The sequence below is a fragment of the Haliaeetus albicilla genome, chromosome 4 (assembly GCF_947461875.1).
Source record: "Haliaeetus albicilla chromosome 4, bHalAlb1.1, whole genome shotgun sequence".
NCBI classification, from domain to species: Eukaryota; Metazoa; Chordata; class Aves; order Accipitriformes; family Accipitridae; genus Haliaeetus; species Haliaeetus albicilla.
Window position 1 is genome coordinate 640,918 of NC_091486.1, and position 19,858 is coordinate 660,775.

A 19,858-nucleotide genomic window follows, 5' to 3' on the forward strand; every position below is an offset into this window, starting at 1 on the left:
AGAAGCAAGTAATAACAGACTATGACCATCTTGGTCTATTATTTTGTTATCTGAAGCTAATTTAAATCTTCCTGGGACAATGAAATGCCAGATAAGTATATTCGTCTCAGAGAGCTTACCACCTTTAGTAGGTTATAGGCACACCAGATAATCAACATTGATCTGCATTAATTAGTCTGCATACCAAAGCTTGCACATGACTTTGAAGGTAGTTAGAACAATGATGAAAGATCAGTGGCAAAATTAATGTTACAAGAAACAAACTCAGAGTCAAGTAAATGGAAACTATTTTCTATCTTAAAAGAAAAAATAAAGTCTTATAGGAAAGAAAAGGCACCATCTCTGCAATACTGGCCCTCAGCAACACATGTCGCACTGCAGCCAGTGGGGAATTACATGGCTGTGTATCAAAGTTAAGACCTAATGCACTGCTTTTACTGTGCTGTTTACACCTTCATTTCTTTTCCCTTTTACAGTCAGGGGGCTGAAGTAGCCCAGCCAATTAAAGGAAAGTGAATTTGCCTTATAATATAAACTTGGAGCAGTTCTGCTTACCTTTTCTCATTTCACTGATGCAATCGGGATACTTGGAAACACTGAAAACCGAAGAAAAGTGCAATGACAGTGAACAATAATTATGATTACAGACAGTATAAAGGTAACAGACTTTATGGCATGAGGAAAGTATGTGATTTAGTTACTTAAAAGAATCAAAGATTTTTATTGTAAATAAATCCAAGCAGAATGTAGTCAAAATGGAGACTATAATTTCTATGAAAGCAAGATCATCTTCATTTTCTTGGAGAGAGAGCAAGGGGAGGAATAGAGGAGTGATGGGAGGAAAACAGGGATAGAGTTCTGAAATATCTTGGATTGCCCGTATCAAAAGTAAAAATACTAGTTAAGGAATAACAGGAGGAAAGTGCATAATTTCACACTTTGGTCTGCCAGCCTGACAAATTCAGAATATATGCACTGAAGAAAGCTGGGAAAATGGCCCAAATGTTTTGATATATTTAACTTGCTTAAAAACATACAATTAGACTTCATATTAATGGTATTTGTTTCTGAATATCACACACAGAAAAGAAAATAAAAAAATGAACAGGGAACAGCTTTCCATGGATGAGACTTCCATATTTATTGTTATTCCATGTGCATAGAAAATGGCAGTGAAGTTTCTTATGAAATAGGCAGGGAATGGGAGAAGTGTAGATATACTGGACTGGACTTTGTGCTTCAAAATTACACTATTCATCTTTAAAAGTTTTTTTCCTTTTAAAATTTATAATGTTTTCTTGGATTTTTTTTTGTGCATGATGTTTCAAATTCCTTTTAAAATGACACACTGCATTACAAATGGATGGCACTTTAAACCAATGTGGCATTTCCATATTTACACCAACAAAAGAAATTTACAAGACGTAATAGCATACAATCTTGACATTTAGTAATAGCAATAAAACAAGGGCATCCATTTTATTTTTTCTGTACAAACTATCAGAACAAGACTTTTATTCACATAAAAAAAAATCAGCTTTAATTTGCTCTGACCTACACACTTTCCAAATTCATTTTACTCAATTCTCAAACCTTTCATCACATCGCCCACACCCTCACCAGACTACAGGAGCTACAAGTAATTATACCTAACATCTAAACAGAGCAAAAAAACATCCCTTCCAGTTTTTCTTCCTGACAATTCCTCACTCAAAAAAAAAAAAAACCCAAAACAAAAAACTTCCTTGTTCCTTCTTTTATTTCACTTTCACATTTCATAACCTAAACAACAAATGAGGCCATTCCATTTCTTCTCAAGGAAGATGAGAAATACACTGTTGTTTCTTCTCTCTGATGCTACACCCAGGAGTCAGGTGAACCTGGGTACTGTTCTGCTCTATAAGAAGATCGTCTGGTGGAATAAAAGTCTACATAATTTGTGGTTGATTTCAGTCCATATTGTGTTGCGTAATCTGAAGTAGCAGGAAAGTGAACTCGATCATCAAAATACGGGTCTTCATAGCTATGTGGGGACTGCAAGTATAATCTGTATGCATCGTAGTTTTTTCTGTTGGTATCTTCTTGACTGTAGTACAATTGCTGATGCTGTTGACAAAATGATAGAAAAATAAGCTTTCAAAATATAATTAGCAGAGAAAATACTTGTTTCTCAAACCTACACATGTGATACAGAACCCTTCCCTAAAAAGGTAAGTGCAGCTCTACTAATGATGATAGTAATATAGGTTTCAAATCTCCATTAAACGTACTTAATTTTTAAATGAAGCTAAACAGAGGAAAAACGTCTAAGCGTGCCTGCGTGTCTCCTGCATTCACTGGGAAACTAGTAACTCTGGAAGTAGGAGTTTTAGAGCATAAGTAGAAAGGACAGAACCTGACCATACCTACCTACCAAAAAAAATAAAAGTCACATCAAGTCAGAAAAGTGGTCTCAGATCCCATAAGAACATGCTAAAATATGTGACTACAAAAAGAAACCACAAAGCTAATAGAAGTACATAAGCAATTACAGTTTAAGTACACTAATGCCCAATGTGAAATGTGTTCATCTGATTCATGTCAACATAAACAATGCTAGGGCTGCATAATAAAATGTGACCCTCACTGCATATGTAATCTTTAACCATTTTGTCGGTCCTTGTATAACCGCAGGCCGGGAGGAGACAGATGATATGCGTATAGTTCTTTTTTGCCAGCCCCAAACTGGTTTTGTTGTTAACAGCACAGTGTTAAACAAGAGATCCTAGGGGAAAACTGAGGCATTTATCATAGTATTAAGTGAGGTTATGAACAGGGTGATCTTTAATATGTATAAATAGAGGGTGTATTAGAGTAACGGTGTGTAAGCAATTTGTTATATGCATTTGTTAGGGGGGAGGTGTCTGTTGTGAACTTGTTTGGGTTCTGGTGACCACAGCTGGTGTTGTGCAGGGTGTGGGCTGTTGTACAAGATGTCTGCTGTCTGGCCCCAGCAGTGGGGAGCTTGGTCAGAGATACATTGCATGGAGGACCCCTCAGCCAATGAGGAGAGTTCGAATAGTTTCTAGGAGAACTACTGCACCTGCACAACCAGGAGCTGAAGAGTCTTTTGGAAGGACATGCATAGTATGAATATGTAACTAATGTTAGACTATAAAGGAAGCTGGGTTGTTTTTCACAGCGCGTGTCTTGGTAGAGCAGAGGCTCCCGGCATGCCCAGCGCTGTTTGCTTGCCTTTATTCATTTAATAAATTGTAAACTTTGATGGGAATCCTGTTTGAGACTAAATTCATTTATCACACCCAATAACAAATTAACCATGTGCTATAGATCACACTCTATAAAAAAGCACTCTAATATTCAAACTCAAGTTCCATTAAACACTATATGCTGAGTCTTGTTAACAGTGTCATTTCAAAATGAAATTTTTGGGTCACCTGTAGTCGTCTATTTTGTTCTCTTGCTGGTGAGGAATAGGAACTGATGTATATTGGTGAAGGTTTGCTGGAACCTGTGAGAAAACAGTTTATGGCATAAACTTCAGTCTTTATTCTTTCATCTATAAGTCTGTTTGCTTCTACTTAGAAGAAATTATGTAGCACCCAAACAATTAAGTCTGCAAATTCTAATATCTACTAATAATACACAGGCAAATTTTGTCCCTCAGCAGTAGTTAAAACTGAAACCAAGCGGGTTTTTTGTTTTACAGACTAATAACTTTTAAAACAAGGAAGTTCCTTCTCTTTATTCACTGTCATCTCTATTGTTTTGTGACTTGTGTCAAATAGTAAGAAGGAAAAGGGAGATCTGAGAAAAGATGAAATCTTGGTATAATTTAACAATATAATATTACATTATTATAATATACAATCACACACAGAACAGAATCTGACAGAATCCGACAACACCCCTCACCTTAGTATATAAACAGATCTCTTATTCTGGTAATGTGTGTAATTTTCAAGAAAATAGCAGAGACAGATGAAAAATCTGCTCGTTTCCACGTGTAATAAATAAAAATGGAAAACAACATTACATAGTAACAAGCCTGCTAATGCAACTGTCCATATTATGATTGTATAAACTCCTCATATAAGGAATATTTACATATTCTAGTTAAAAGTTCACCTAACTGGTATCTTACCAGTATATATGTCTTTATGTGTAATGACATCGCCTTGGTTATTATAATACTGCATAGAAGGTTGTGTCCTATCATATTCAGAGCGGGGTTCTCTAATTCCTAATAAAGCCGGTGATGAGGATGTGCTGCCAACTGATGAAAAAAGGAAAATTATTAGTATATACAACAGAAGCCTTTCCCATCATAGCTAACCTTCTCTGTATTCTCTCCTCACCCCTTCCTTCCTCAACGATTAACAAATGAGAGAGATGTGGGTAACAGACAAAACTAGTAAATAGTTCTTCCTGAATGAAGAACCCCAATGACAAAAGCTATCAATAACATACCATGAGATTATAATTTTATACTTTAATGGTGAGTCACTGACTGCTCTATACTGCTTACAACTGAAATAAGAGACCCATTTCAGTTTGCATATTAAATAATTTGTTTGCATTTAGAAGATGATACTTCTAATGTTTATGATTTTATGTAAGTTATATTTAAAGATTCTATTTAAGTCCATCTGATCACTTGGGACAGGACAGAAAGATTTACAGTCTGTCTGGCTGAAGTGATCCATGTACACACTTGTATTACACTTCTGCATGCTAATCAAAAACAGTATCTTGGATATTTTGTGCTCCAGGTGGCTGACAACTGCTGTAAGATCATAACAATGGATTACTTACTTTATATTCTTACAGTGAACAGCTGAATTGCTACTGTAAAAAGTTTGTTCTGCTAAATCTTACCCGTTTTACAGACCACTCAGGTTTTGTTGGCTTAGAAAGGCTCCAGTAATACAGGAGAAAAATACTTTAAAATAATTTCTAGAAATTTTGCTTCAAAATATTAACCAATGATATCTTCCATTAGCTGTGTCCATTACATCATATCTCACAATTTTGTGTTATTATGGATAGTTTAATTAGTAATACTATCCTGGCATATTCATGGCTAAAGCCGCTACACTTGGGGGTGTCATTAAAACTATGACATGGGTCAATGTAATGTGTGTGTTAGTAATTGAGTGACTGAAACAAGAACTGTTATAGGCCAAATGTAACTGTTCTACCATGCACCTACTGTGCATGCTGTGATCAGCAAGGCTGCTACCACAGTACCCTCTGCAGACACGTTCTTTGCACCAAACTTCCACCTTACTAGTCTAAGCTTGTTCATGCTCTGGAACAGAAAAGCAGACGCTTCCTATTAGGATTATGTACTAAGCATTCTCTGAAGTACAACAGCCTCTGAATATTATGTTAGAGCTGGCCATCTTACTTCCTACTTGTAGTTCAAAGAACTACAAGCGCTGTGCCAAAATAAGAATTTGACAGTAGGTATTGGAATATCCTTTTACACTTCGCTAGAATCTGGTCAGTTCCCTGAGCCTAAGCCGTATTTGCTTCTTTGTCACTGCTTATTTTGAGAAGGTATTTTTGGCTCTGGCAGTAGATCATAGCTTAAACAGTCTGTGAATTCAAGGTGGTGTTTTGGTGCCAGTATGTGCAAGTTGGCAACTAGGTGTAAAAGTAAGAACTGCCTTCAGTATCATGTGGTTTGAGAGTGACAAAGATACCTGGTCAGGATGTTCTTTTGGAATCCTGAAGGGCTGGGAGAAAACAGAATGTGGAAACACAGTAAGATCAGAATAACAAAACTCTCTAGAACTGGTAACTGCTGTCTGCTGTTGTATGGCACTAGGCAAAGGAGTCAGTCCCGTATGTTGTACTGTGGTGGTTCAGAGGACCTCTGGGCATGAAAGATATGCTTTCTTTCCCTTCTTAAGACACTATAGGTATACTTCTTGTAGGAAAATAAATCCCTGGTTGAGTCCTTGTTTTTCAAGTCAACCATATCATGAAGGCATGTGTGAGGGTTGTTACTTTTATGTAAAGAAGTAATTAAACAAGAGTATTATAGGAACTGGTCACTTATTTTAGCAGTCATGGTAGATACTTATTTCTCAGTATTAACATAGATCTATTCACATAAAAATAGAAGAGTAAATTGGATAAAGTAAAATGCCAAATGAAGACAATAGACAAGGCTTCAAGTAGGTTTTGTATCAGCCCCCTCATAAAGATCTAAATCCTAGCACTTAAGATGTTAAAGAAACAAAGGTGAGAAATAAATGAGGAGCCAGAGGAGTAAGATTTTTCTATGTCTTGCTCATCCTAATGTGACATTACGTAATTGGGAATGAAAATAGGTCTCTTGCTTTCTATGCTATCAAGTACCTGTGTTTTGTGAGGCTACATCTAGAACACCAAGTCATACAGCACAGCAGTGGCTTTGTAAAGGGAAATGGTAACAAAGTCCAGGTGTGTACTCTGAGGATTTACTTAGCACCAAGTCTAGCCTGGTCTCATGAACTGAATGTCCATTAGCAGTTGGAGTACATCAGTGGTCTTGAAGCACACCATCTGATACAGTTTCATCCAAAAGGAATACAATTCACACATTCTGAGACTGCAGTTTGATTTGCATTAAGGAGTAAGTGGGGAGATTTGCTTAAAAGTGCTCCTTATCCAAATGAAAACACTAATGTAGAGACATCCACAAATCCTGTGGAATCTGCCAACAGTAACAGCTAAGGCAACATTCAGAGTACGTGAAGTACTTGTGTTTAAATACAGAGGAGAGACAGCATGACCTCTGTGTTTTAGATAGAATTAGTAGTAAACTGAGAGGCTATTTGAGTTTAAAAAATGGGATACCAGGTTCCCCTTCTGTAAATCTCTTTGCATTTCTTGACTGACCTGACTGTATGACAGGTGACATCTGTTGATTTGTTGTTGATAAAGAAGGATGTGATTTGAATCTCTCTCGCTCTAGTGTTGACACTGGTGTAATAAAATGACTTTGATTCCATCCATCCTGTGGAGTGGCAAAAAGAAAAAAGTCATCAAAATAAACTGCTTTTCATTAAATTAGGAGTTTTTGTAGAACTGTTTTCCAGTGTAGGCTAATTTTGTAATTTACCTTTTTATAAATACTACGGAGATCTCGGTATTGCCATAACGTATTCAGTACCTGGGCGGCTGCCTTGACAACTTTCAGTGATGATCTAAGGAAGTAAAGAATATTACATTATAAGAAAGCCACTTAATTCCACTTAAAAAGAACAATGTTCCTAAGCTGCAGAATAGCCTAAACCTTGATGCTGCAAAGCAAGTCAGGTCATCTCTCCAAGTCTCAATAATGCATGCCTGCATTACCACAGTGTGAACACAGCTCTGTCAGCAGCCTCATCAAAAGGCTGGAGCAGAACATGAGTAAGCATGACAATCATTTCCCTCTCCAGCCTAGAAATTTTCTCTTCAGGTCACCTACATGAGGAATGCAGATAGAAGGGCTGAAATAGCTACTGTCATTGTCTGCAAGAATTAAAAATCATGAAAAGAAACATTCTGTTTCGTGCATTTCATAAAAACTGGACTACATACTTTAAATCATTATACAAAATTCCTAACTGTGGAAAAAGAAGAAACAAATGAAAAAGAGCTGGTATTAAAAGCCTCCAGCCATCCTCATAGTGAGACTTTGTTCTCAGTTCTGTGTTGTGCCACTGAAAACTTTCATTGGTTGGGAAAACAACTTTTCCACTCTCAAGAGCAAGGCCAGGAAAATTGTTCTAGCTGTTATTCAAAATAAAATCATGCTCTCTTTTTAAAGAGAAATGGTCATAAGCCGATAGTGGTACTGAAGTACTGATTTGACACTACATGCCACAGCATGACATCTGTGTTAAACGTATGCCTCTTTCTGTCACTGTGAAGATTCATCCAAACACAGTTTTTGAAAGAAAAGACTGAAAAAAATTGCAGGCGATAGTGTTAATCAATGAGTAGACACTCTTAGTATGTTCACAAGATTTTAGTGTACCCTGTTGTCTCATAAATGTAAGTGCAGATGCAACTTTACACATTGTCTCCACAGACCAATGAAGTCATATAAAGGATCACTGCACTCACACCTGCAGTTGAAATGAATCTGTGTCCCTTGAACATATAAAGTATTATAAACTGTGGATACTCAAAATAGAGCCCTGTTCCTTTTGAGACAAAGACTTTGTTGAAAATGTGGTATGTTTAATTTACACTGACCAACTCCTGTGAGAAGAAATCCTTTTCTCCCCTTTACCATCCAAGCCAACACTGGGAACAGTACACAGGGCTGGCTATATAATCAGCTTTCTGCTATCCATAAGGAGGAGATCTGTGATATCCTGGTTTATACAAGAGTCCTGCTTAATATGATTTGCATCAGTCTTATTGCTAAGGAGTACAGAGCAGCGATGCTGATCAAAGCCAGATGGGGTCCACGGGGCTGACTTACTGCTGACCCTGCACGACTCAGGAGCCACCACGCGTTCCTGTTCTTTGATGCTCAGCTGTCTGGTTCTGAAAGGTTTTGTTGCTACTAAATAAACACAATGCCTGATCAAGCCCAGCACTGAACTCAGCTAACAAAACCCCTAGCACAGGGGTTGCCGCAGCCATACCCGAGTAAGCCTGCAGAGAGCCAGGTCTTCTCAGCCAACACTTGCTTTGCAATCCTATTGAAGAAAATCCCACTGGCTAGGTAAGCTGCTTGGTAGGCCAAGCTCTCCTTAGAACCCACCAAATGGCCACGCTAGATACAATTAACAGCTATTGTGATACATCCTGACAAAGTTGCAACTTATTCTGACTTTGAAAAGCTCTAAATATTCTATTAATCTTGTAGGTGTTTAAGAGGGAACAATTATTTTTTTTTTAAATACCATTTAACCTGAATAGACCCAATAGACCCCATTAACGTGATTACTGCACACAACTGGAAAAGTCTCCAAAAGCTTTAGATAGAGAACACACTGCATGAGAATGGTGGGAGCAACTGCCTCTTCTTTCCCACTGTGATTCAGACTTTTTTAGCTACTTGGATCAGGACTGCAACAGCAGATACTCTTTTTTTTTTTTTTACTCAAAAAAACTTTTCCCGCATTCTTAAGCATTTTTAATGGAACAGAGAAACAGTTTAGGTATGAACTTTGTTGCCTACTTGCCTGTCACCTCTTCCTTTTGTTATGTTCACCAGCTTTTCTATTCCTCCAGTATCAGCAAGGGCTTTGGCATTTTCCATGTTTTTACTAGTGACCTCATGCAAAGCACAGCAGATTGCTGCTACAGTCTCATCAGACAATATGCTTGGACCATTGCCTCCTGGGAGTCGATTAACCAGATCTCGCATAGCATATTTACCTATAAAAACCCATCAACAGAACAAAGTAAAAAAATACATTTTGGTACTTAAGATTTGAAATCATAGGACTCATCACAAAACTGCATCTGAAAGCAATAAAAAGAAACAGAATCAAAACCATGGAAACCTTCCAAGGACTCGCATTTTACACAGAGTCAAGAGAGACTAGAGATCAATTTTTGAATTTTTTTTTCTTCCTTTTATCTTAATGTAAGAAGTTGCATTTTTGCTTTAGAACAGGAGCATTTGTAAACAAGAATTATTTGGAGAAAACAATCATTCAAGGAAAAATGTTATGCTATTATGATTGAAGGAGTGCTGCATTTTCCTAGGCTTCACTTATGGGAGGGTTAAAGAAATCCTTACAGTAACTTGGAATTTTTTTTTTCAGACATTCTGTTCACCTTATTTGTTACCCAGAACAGATCAGATCTCAGCTTTTTCGCTCTTCAATTACTGACTGATGCATAGGAATAATCACACTGCAGACAACAGAAATTAACTAACACTAAGGTACTTTTTTTTTTTTAACCTGTTTAGGCTATGCTGTTAATTGAATGATTAATTGATTTTATTGAAGACATGTATTTGTACATAACAGTGAATAATAAGTAAGCTTTACACAAAGCCATTAGCTATCTATTTGCATATTGTGCCTGAGGGGGAAAAAAAAATATCCAAAAAGGAATTCCGCAAAAGGAACAACTTTTCAAACACGCTGGAAAACTATCACCAACAATGCTATATACAGTAGTACCCTGTCACTGCCAATCTTTCAGCAAGCTCATCAACACATGTTTGCATATACCAATTCATATTGTTATTTGTCAGAGCCCCCAGTCTCTTACTTTCTTCAGAGTTTAGACCATGTAAACCCATTATTCCTGCCCCTACCAACGGCAGTAAAGTTGCATAAAATAGATTACTAGCATGGGGAGACTCACTTCATGTCTCAAAATATTTTATACAAAGATTATTTTCAGAGTCTATCTGGAAAGCCAATAATTCTTTCATAGTTAAAGCTTTGACAGAGAGAGGGAACAGGTAGAGGTGCATTCCTGAACTGAAAAGTTCTGCCAGGAAGGTGGGGGGGGGGAAGTCCTGAAAAGAGAGTATCACGTGAGTATGACCTGTATATGGCTGGTGCTATAGAACAGAATTTTCTTTTTACTGATTTCTTATGCATGTAATACCTATGCTGCAAGAAAACATGTTCTGAACATTCAAGATGGAGAAGCTTCAGAAATATATAATAAAATTGTGTTCACCCGCATTTATCTTTTTGAGAATAATGATACTCTTATCTGTATAGTTTTCATATACTTATGCCACTGGTCTACAACACAGAAAATGCTTCTGTAACAAAAATGAAACTTTTTTAGATCATGACATGTGCTAGCAGGGTTCATTTAGGCTGCAGCAGTCTGAAGCTGACCGTGAGGCATATTCAACACTTGCCATAATAGACCGAGATTCCTCATCAAGGCAGGAAAAATGTTGTGGTTTTTTTAAATGCTAGAAGAGAAGGGCACAGATGAATGCTTAAAGTATTAAATATTAAAATTGACAAAATGGAAACATTATGTTTTTCTAGAAAGCACCCTTGCTGATTACTTAATTCAGCAAAGACTTAATTCAGCTCTGTATCTGGGTTTTCATGGAAATATTTTACTAGGAGAAGATTTCTTCCCTCTCTCCCTGTCCAACACTATTCAAGTATTTACTGATGTACTGGCAGCAGGTGCTGTCCTATCCTCTTAGAATATGTAAGGGACCTTGAAACCCTCTGAGAAGGTTACCGTTCAGCTCCAAGGAAGCAGAGTTGTGTTGTCCATCATGTTTTGTACTGACAGTTTCCTGTCCAGTTTAGTTTAGCTGAGGTGGCTTCCATCCTTTGTAAAGAGATTGCCATGCAAAATGGCTAAAGGCAAACTAAAATGTCAACATTATTCTGAAAAGCTACTGCTGTCAAAAAGATTAATTTCTGTGACACAACTGACATGATACAGTAAAATCAAGTATGCTATTTCTACTGATAGAATCTCATCCTACTATTTTTTCAATACAAGGTCTGACAGGTTGGTGATCATGCTTTCTTCAGTATAGTTCTGTACTTACCAATAAGCTCCTTATTACGAACGTCTAATGCCATATTCCTTAAGGCAGTTGCCACAGATGAAACAACTCTATCATTATCCATTCTCAGCAGCTCCACAAGGATTGGTAGTCCTTTTTCTTTTCTTACAGCAGCTCGAATGTATGCTGCAAACTATAAAAAAACTCCAGTTAGTCACAAATCTACTACAACACTCTGACGGAATTAATCTCTTACTCGATTGTAATTCTTAAGTATGTTAGGGGACATTTTCCAAAGACAGGATGACATGTTAAATGCGTTATCTTTTCTATCATTATAAAGGCTTGGCTCTGTTTTTCACTCATTCCTCTTACAAAGCAATGTTTAAAAAAAGTGGTCTAACAGACAAGATACCTTAATAGATGACAAGTTATTGAAAAGGGAACAGGTTTTTTTGGGTTTGCCCCCTTTTTTTTCTTTTTTCTAAGACCAATTTTATAATGGCCATAAAATGAAGGTGTCTTAGCTGTTTTTCTACAAGCAAAGGAAGCAATTAATGTTTGTTTTGGTTTTAATCTCTCCATGACAAACACGTAACATTAATAAAGTGTTCTCGTGGTGCTTTCGTAACATATTGCATGCAAGGGCCACAAGCAAGAATGTATGGAAATAAATAATACAAATAATAAAGCAAATATAAATAAATTGTTTGTGCTGGTCTTATTTTGTCAGTACCTTCCTACCAGAACTCACAGCTAGAAGCTGCCAGAAGATTATTTTGACCTAATACGCACTGGAAAAAAGCTTCTTCTGTTCAGCTAAAATAAATGGTACCAATTTCAAGGCCAGTTTCCATATTGGTCTTCCTGTCTACCATCTCTGTCATTACTTTTCGCTGTGGAAATAACATTACTGCAGCACATAAGCACTAATGATACACACTAGAGAGAAATACTCAGATGCATACTAGAAAATGAGATGTTCCTTCCAAACACATTCCAATATCTTATTGAAAAACCCAGCTAAAATACAACGATAGGAGGCAGAGTAGGAATTCACATACCTTCCAGTTGCCTGCAGAAAGATTCTGGAGAGATCCTGCAGAGCCCTCTAGAGTAGCTGGATTGGAGCTTTCTGCTAGAAGCGTTAGGTACGGCTTTACCACAGATGGGTGCCATAGCATTTCCACCCCTTTAGGAGACTTGGAAAATCCTGGTATAGGGCCAACTCCATCCCACTGAGAAATGAACAGATATTCATAACTACATGAAACCTCTGTATTTTCATTAAATGTATGATAGTTTTTCTTCAAGCTATGTACTCCCCATCATCATTAGATAAACTACAGTTCATATATTTGTAATATGAGGAAAACAGCAAACCTGATCCTCCTGCGAAGTTTTTTTTTTCTTCTTCTTCTTTTTCCCCCAGCAACTTGGCTCTGAATCTTTGCTAGGCGATTCTTTTCCTAACAAGTCATCCAATTCATTGATTCCTAGCAGACGTGCCTGAGGTACCTCCAGTTCCAAACGGTAAGAAAGGTTTCTCAAGGTACACACACAGTTTTCCACTGTCTGAAACCAAACCAGAAAGATGTCACGTAATCGGTTACTTTCTTACATAGTGATAAAGCAAACCAAACAAATCAGGTGAAGGTGAAAAGGCATTTGGAGCATAAGCACCAAATTTTAATTCTGGGCCTTGGGCATTGCTTTGTCTGTTTCTCTGGGAAAACTGCAATCTCTCTCCTGATATCCTCAAATATGAAAATAATTCTAATGGTAGAAATTACTATAGTGGCTTAGTTTTTAGTGTTCTGAAAATTAAAAGCACAAAGGCTTATTATTAATTTATTAAGGAATTAATACTTCAGCACTGAATGAAAAGCACAGAACAAGTTACACTGTATTATGCAACAGAATTTGATTGTGCATCAGAGAACTGGGATTGGGAGAAAAGATCAGTTGAGCCAAGCACATCACAGTGCTAAATTATACTATACAAGAACCAAAAGATCCTATCAGACATACAGCTTAGCACTAAAAATCAGTTAGAGGAAATGTGCACACACCTTGCTGTCATAATCGGATGTGTTCACACACGTGTGGATCACGTATAGCAGTGAATCGACCAGCCCTTCGCAAGACCTCATCTGCTTCCGGGCTTCTTCACCGGCAGAGCTTAGATTCCTAAGGGGTTGAAATGAAAAAGGAACACTGTATTCACAGACAGATATATGTACAATCATTTTATTAGGTAGTTTGCAGAAGTTTTTTTTTTATATTGATAATTGACTTTGAGAAGTTAAAAGCAAACATACCATTTTGGGCAACAACAGACACCCAATTCTTATAAAAATATGATTCAAAACTGCAATTTCAAGATATCATTGACTCACTGACAAAAATGGCCATAAGTAGAACCCCTTTCCCACAGACTTTTCCATTCAAAGCCTTCTCTGTTGTACAAGTTCAAATCTATGGTTTGTATGCGCTGTAGAACAGATTGCTGAGCTTGTCTGTGCTAGAAATAGCCTTTGTTGCCTCTTTTTTAAACTGCATCTATTCAGTGACCTGTTCTGTGGTGCAGCCTCATGAACATTTGTAATAGTGCTACACAGACAGAAGTACAAATGTATAAATTAGGGTGTAGGGAAAGGAAAAGGCCACACTGTGCTTCAGAATAAGCAGCAAAGGATGTAGACAAATATTTGCCTTCAAGGCCACTGTACTGCAAAACCTGAAGCTTGCACTGTGTCTGGATGCACACTGAAAATGGTACTGCTGCTAAAAAACATGTCACCATGCCTGTCCACAGAGGTGCTTTCTCTCTAGACATCATGTTTGCACTACCACACTAGCCCAACCCGATGTTCAAAAGCAGTGTAAAACTTGTCATCTTGAAAAACAACCCAATGAACAACAAAGTAGTTTATGAACATATTCTGAAGTTTAGAAGGGTTACCAGCAAATAAAAAGCAATTCCAGTTCTGTTTAAACACAATGGCCTTACTCTGCTGTTTGGTGGAACACAATTTGAAATCTAATTAATTAAAAACAAACCTACAAATGAACAAAAATTGCTCATATACTACCCCGGCCCTTCAATTCTCTTTCAGATATTTTAGTTTTGCCTTTTATTATTCTGAATACATTTTTTTTCCTTCGTACTGCTGTCTGAGAAATCCACAAAGGGAGTAGTCAAACACTTCTTTACTGATATGTATGCATATACAAATGTAATTTTTAAAATGTATACAACAATAAAGAATCACAAAATGCAAAATTTTTTTGCTAAATAATATTCATAAGCCCTACACACAATAGAAAAATTGCAGTAATAAGGGAAAAGTGCAGTGATTGTAATTTATAAAAAAACCAAGCAAAATGTAACCGCTAGCCATTATAGTTAGCACCTCTTAGTGACTAACTTCGTACTTTTCATATTTTTAGAAAATGGAAGAAAAACAAATGCAAAAGCTGCCTAAATGATAGAACTATAAGTAATTACAGAATGCAACAACTCTTTGGTCTTAAAAATTACAGTGTAAAAAGGACCTGTTGGATAACACGATTACTCTGTAAAACAGAGTCTTCCAGAACAGCAAATTACCTCAGGCATCCTGTAGTATTGCGCAGAACTAGGGAAGTCTGAAATTTAATTTTATGATCATCATCAAAGGAAGAACTGTTCCATCCAGAATGTGGCACTATCACAGTGTTCGTTAGTGTTGACAGAGCATCTCTAATGATTGTCATCTTTACTGCATCGCATGAAGACAAGTTCCAGAGAACCCCTTAAGAAAAGATTTCCATTGCAGTAAAGTCAGAAAAGACTTAGCAAACAAATATAAAGCAACATTAACAACTGAAAAAGACATCATTTTAAATAGGAGAAAGATAATTTACCTATGCAAAACCAAAAGAAATATAATTAGTCTGCAATGTAACTTTAATATTAATTCCAACATTATTGGTCAATAAGTGGTCAGCAAAGCTGCCATTAAAAGATTCACTTTACAGACTGAAATAAATATTTCTAGACTTCAGATTATGATGTATTCAGCAGCCTTCTCTCTATCTGTTTTGCTGCTGCATAAGCTCTTGGACGAAAGAGTTGGAATGCCAGATAGTAATTAGAATAACCCTTACAGATCAGCAGCTAGGTCTCCCACAATACCTAGAAGGAAAACATGCATATCGGTGATTAAATACTCTTTTCTTAAAGAAAAATACTCAGCAGAAACACACACTGACTGACAGGAGACATTCCCTTCTTTCTTTCCTGAGGTACAGCTCATTCTGCTACCCGATAGGAGAGAAGTCCCCACTGCACTCCAGGAGTCTAGAGGAATATTCCCTACAAGCACACAAACTCATCTCATTTGCAAAACACCTTTCCATCTTTCTGAAACCACATGTGCCTTGAGCTCGCCATATCTCTCTGATGCTAACATCTTTCTTAGATGTTTAAAGATCAGTCCCATACTGACTACCTGTAATGGAAAGAAAAATCTGTCTTTTTTGGTAGCATGCCAGGCAACATGCCAAATCAGCGCAAGCTGCTATAAACATGCCATAGCAGACACTTCTGTTCCTAAAGTGGTCACTAATGGATTTGCCAGATTAATCCGGCACAAAACTTCACATAAAACAAAAAATGAAAGTCATTTAGCCATTTACTATTAACTAGAGTTTTACTGACATCTGTCACCTATATGGACATTTGCAGGTGTGCACGCACAGTCACTGCAGCTGGAATGGAGTGGGGTACCAGTGACACTGCTTCCCGAGCGTGTCTGGCAGGAATGGCACCCTACACGGCTGGTGGGTTCCCCTCCCAGAGGAGAATTCCAGTGTAGAAGGAAAGGTGTGAATGTTTGCATGAACAGAAAGAATATCTGCGAAGAAAGCAGCTGCTGGTAACCTCCTTCCAGTAACTGTTCATATGGTCATTACAGCTATGGGCGACCACCAGCACTGCAACTCCTGACTTACAGAGGTTATGTGGAGGAGGTCACTACTGGAACTGTCACTGCTCTGTTAAGAGGAATGTGTCATGATTTGTGCTTTTAGACAACGGTAGAGCCTGCAGTGGAAGGGCAGCTAAATCTCAAAAATAAAAATGCCCCTTACAGATGCCATTGAAACTGCATGCCCTCTGTGAGTGTGTAACCTGATCCCTAGCAGTATTTGCATTTGTTGCCTCATTAGTTCTAGCCAGTGGGCAGTCTGAGGTGAGAAGGCATATTTATCAGACAAGATAAGGCCTTTTTCTGAACTCTTCATCCTATTCAAAAAAAGCCATGAACATCTAACCTCCAAAGGGTGAGTCTTCAACAAGCCTGTAAGAAAGAGGTTTGGGAGCATGAAGAAACAGATCATTATCCTGATTTATATGAAATTTGGAGATTAAAGTTATAAACTACTTCTTAAAAAGGAACATGGAAAAGATGCGGCAATATTCTTAGAGACTGTTTACATTGGAAATCTCTACAACTTTACAGGCAGAAGTTAACAGCTAAAAGAAAGGTCATAAGAATAGAAGAGCAAAAATTAAGCCAGAAGAAACCAAATATATGGATGTCATAGCTGAAAGATCATCAATGTTTTGCAAACATTAGGTCTTGTGAAAAGAATTCTGAAAAAATGACAAAGAAGGTAGATTGGCAGATGGGTGGTAGCCATTGAAGAGTTTTCAGTAAAGGTCCCAAGTGTGTGACGTGGCATGAGTGTAGATCAGGCAGAACCTGGAAAGCCAGTATCCAAAAAGGAGGACTGCAAGATGAACAATGGAGAGGGGATATAGTTTTGGGTTGCATTTTCTTTTTCCAGTGATAAACACGGGAAGAATGGCCTGCACTGATATTACTGCTTTCTTGCAATGTATGCCTGGGATATTAGATACTTAAGTGCAGAGCTGAACATACAAGAGCTCATGTAAAAATCCTACAGAAGCTTTCTTCCTGGAAACTCTAGTTTCTTGCTGTAATAAGAAGTCTAGGGTATTTTACATTCACCTATTAGCCAAATGAAACTGCTATCAATCTTTTATCCTCAGGCAGAATTCCATAGTTGTCTACCCTGCAGAGTCTTCTTACATGACATTCAGATACAAAAGAATGAGATCTGACATAAAATATCAGCAGAACTGTATATGCAAGTAATATGCTAAATATGGCATTTAATCATCTTTTTCATCATGAAACGCAGCTTAAAGTTCATCTAAATTCTCACCAGGTACTCATCTTACTCAAAGTATTTTCCTGACATACAGTATTTTACTAATTTTAAAGTAGTATAGCTATGTAATCTCAGCAAAAAACATTAAACAGCATTTCCACAATAGCGCAACACAATGGCTACTATAAACCATACGGTCTTCAGTTTGACTAGATCTTGAACATCTAGTTTCCTCAGAAATAAGTTATGGGGGTACAAGACAGTAAATGTTACAAGAGTTAACAAAATCAGAAGTTTATAAGACAGCAAAAGTTTTTAATACAGACACACAAAAATAAGAAGTCCAGAGACTGCCCTATGCTTGTCCTGTTATAGAGTTGGCTAAATGGTAGATAAAAGACACTTGGAAATAGTCCACTGAAACAGCATCTGCAAAAACAGTCATGTAAGACAGTTTTCTGAATACGACTGAACTACATACAAAACATCTCCTAGCTATCTTATGATCATCAACAGCAATGGATCATGCATACGCTGGAGAGATCTCACAGGACCATACAACAGGCAGATATAAGAATTCAGAAGAACAGCAGTATGGGGAGTCTCAGCTGATGCAGCTGAAGACACCGCTGCAAGGACTCTTGCAATAGAGACTCCTGTCACCATCTGGAAGTCATAAACCCTTGTGTTCAAGTAATCTGCTTCCCCAGGTGTTACCATATGCCAAGACCCCCAAAAGCTTTTTTTTAAAAAAAAAACCAACCCAAAACAATGCACTGTCCGTGGATGTCCATACAGGAAGCAAATATTGCACTGTGCCTGCACTGTCTGCTTCTTGTTCCTCTTAGCTATGTATGTCACGGACACTGCATGAGCAGCAGAGCCTGCTGTGACTCTCGCTCCTTCCCCTGCCTGCTACATCTTGCCATCAACAACCTCTTCCCACCTGATCCAGTCTTCTGAAAAAGGACCAAGAACAAATAAACCAAACCTGCTGTCTGTCTCAGCAGAAACTTTTGAAGATTTCAAAGAATACATGCCCAGCTGCTGCCTTTTTTCTTATTCTTCATACTACCTGTTTATTATACTCATCTTGGTGTTCAGGTATCCTCTTCCCGCAGTTCCTGATCCTCACCAAATGGCGACAAATACGACAGCCAATCTTAGAGGTGCACTTTTCCCCTTCTCAACTCCAGGCTCTTAAATCTAATTTTTTCCAGGCTGGCACAAGATGGTAAACCTCCAACTCTTACCTGTTAGAGTTGTTTCTCCTGCTCTCCTCCCCTTTCTGTGCACTCAACAGCTAATCTACAGGAGTGAGTCTCCTCCAACGCAAGAAGCACTTGCTTTTACCAGTAAGCTTACCTCCTTACAGAACTGAATGGGTTTCCGGCACCTCTGAAGGACAGAATGTTTGAACATTCCTGTCACTAGTCATGAGGTGGCAGATAGGAATAGGTACGTACAGACAGAACTCTGCTACAGCAGAACACAGACCCTCTGACCACACCACCTTTATTCTGCTGGAACCCTACCGCGCCCACTCAGTGGTATTTTTAGACTTCCTGTGTGACAGAACACCTGCTTAATTTTTTTGCTTATAACTGTACTTCTTATTTGTACCTACTGTCTGGTTACTTTTCAAATTGCCTGCTATAAATTTCCTTCCAATAGTTTGGCATAGAACAAAATAATAAATTAATTTGTAAGCAGCAAAAAGCAGACTGTCTCATTCATGGTCTGATAGTCCTAAGGAACTATAGAGAAAAAATGTACAACAGATACTTCACTGTTAAAGTGTTCAAAGATTCTTGATACTTTTAATACCATCACAGACCCCTTTTAGAGCCACAATGAAAATATTATTTAAAGTATTTAAATTGACAGTATTTAAATTGAAAGTATTGCTCCTGTACAGGAAGACTTCCAGTAACAAAAGAGAACTGATTACAAACCGGGAAATAAAAAAAATAATTTTTAAAAAACAGTGCTCTTTAAAGTTGTTGTGTAGGGTTTTTTCATAAAAGCTTGAGTGATTCTCAAAAATTATTTATGACTTCACCAAACTTTGTACTGCATTACATTTACACACTCAAGATAAGCTGAAGTTTACTTACTCTTCAGGTTTAACAGATTGATTACGTAAACCCAGCTATTTCAAATACATGTCCAATTTCATACCATAAATCTCTTCTGTGACTGTATGCCCTCACTAAAGAAAAG

The 19,858-nt window shown here is 37.6% G+C and overlaps 1 protein-coding gene across 5 annotated transcripts in view; it reads right to left on the reverse strand.

Annotated features, from left to right (window-relative positions):
- Positions 1 to 1,116: 1,116 nt before the first annotated feature.
- Positions 1,117 to 19,858, reverse strand: part of PKP4 (plakophilin 4) — a 105,166-nt gene continuing 86,424 nt past the window's right edge. For 4 of the 5 annotated variants that reach the window (XM_069780579.1, XM_069780576.1, XM_069780578.1 and 1 more), the window contains exons 12-17: positions 15,066 to 15,249; positions 13,525 to 13,642; positions 12,836 to 13,027; positions 12,517 to 12,690; positions 11,495 to 11,645; positions 9,152 to 9,375 (exon numbers count right to left, since the gene is read on the reverse strand). In XM_069780579.1, coding sequence (XP_069636680.1) covers positions 9,152 to 9,375; positions 11,495 to 11,645; positions 12,517 to 12,690; positions 12,836 to 13,027; positions 13,525 to 13,642; positions 15,066 to 15,249 — 1,043 coding nt within the window. Of the gene's footprint in view, positions 2,107 to 3,437; positions 3,512 to 4,144; positions 4,277 to 6,891; positions 7,010 to 7,114; positions 7,200 to 9,151; positions 9,376 to 11,494; positions 11,646 to 12,516; positions 12,691 to 12,835; positions 13,028 to 13,524; positions 13,643 to 15,065; positions 15,250 to 19,858 lie in introns of those variants that run through there. The other variant, XM_069780580.1, reaches the window with a different exon arrangement.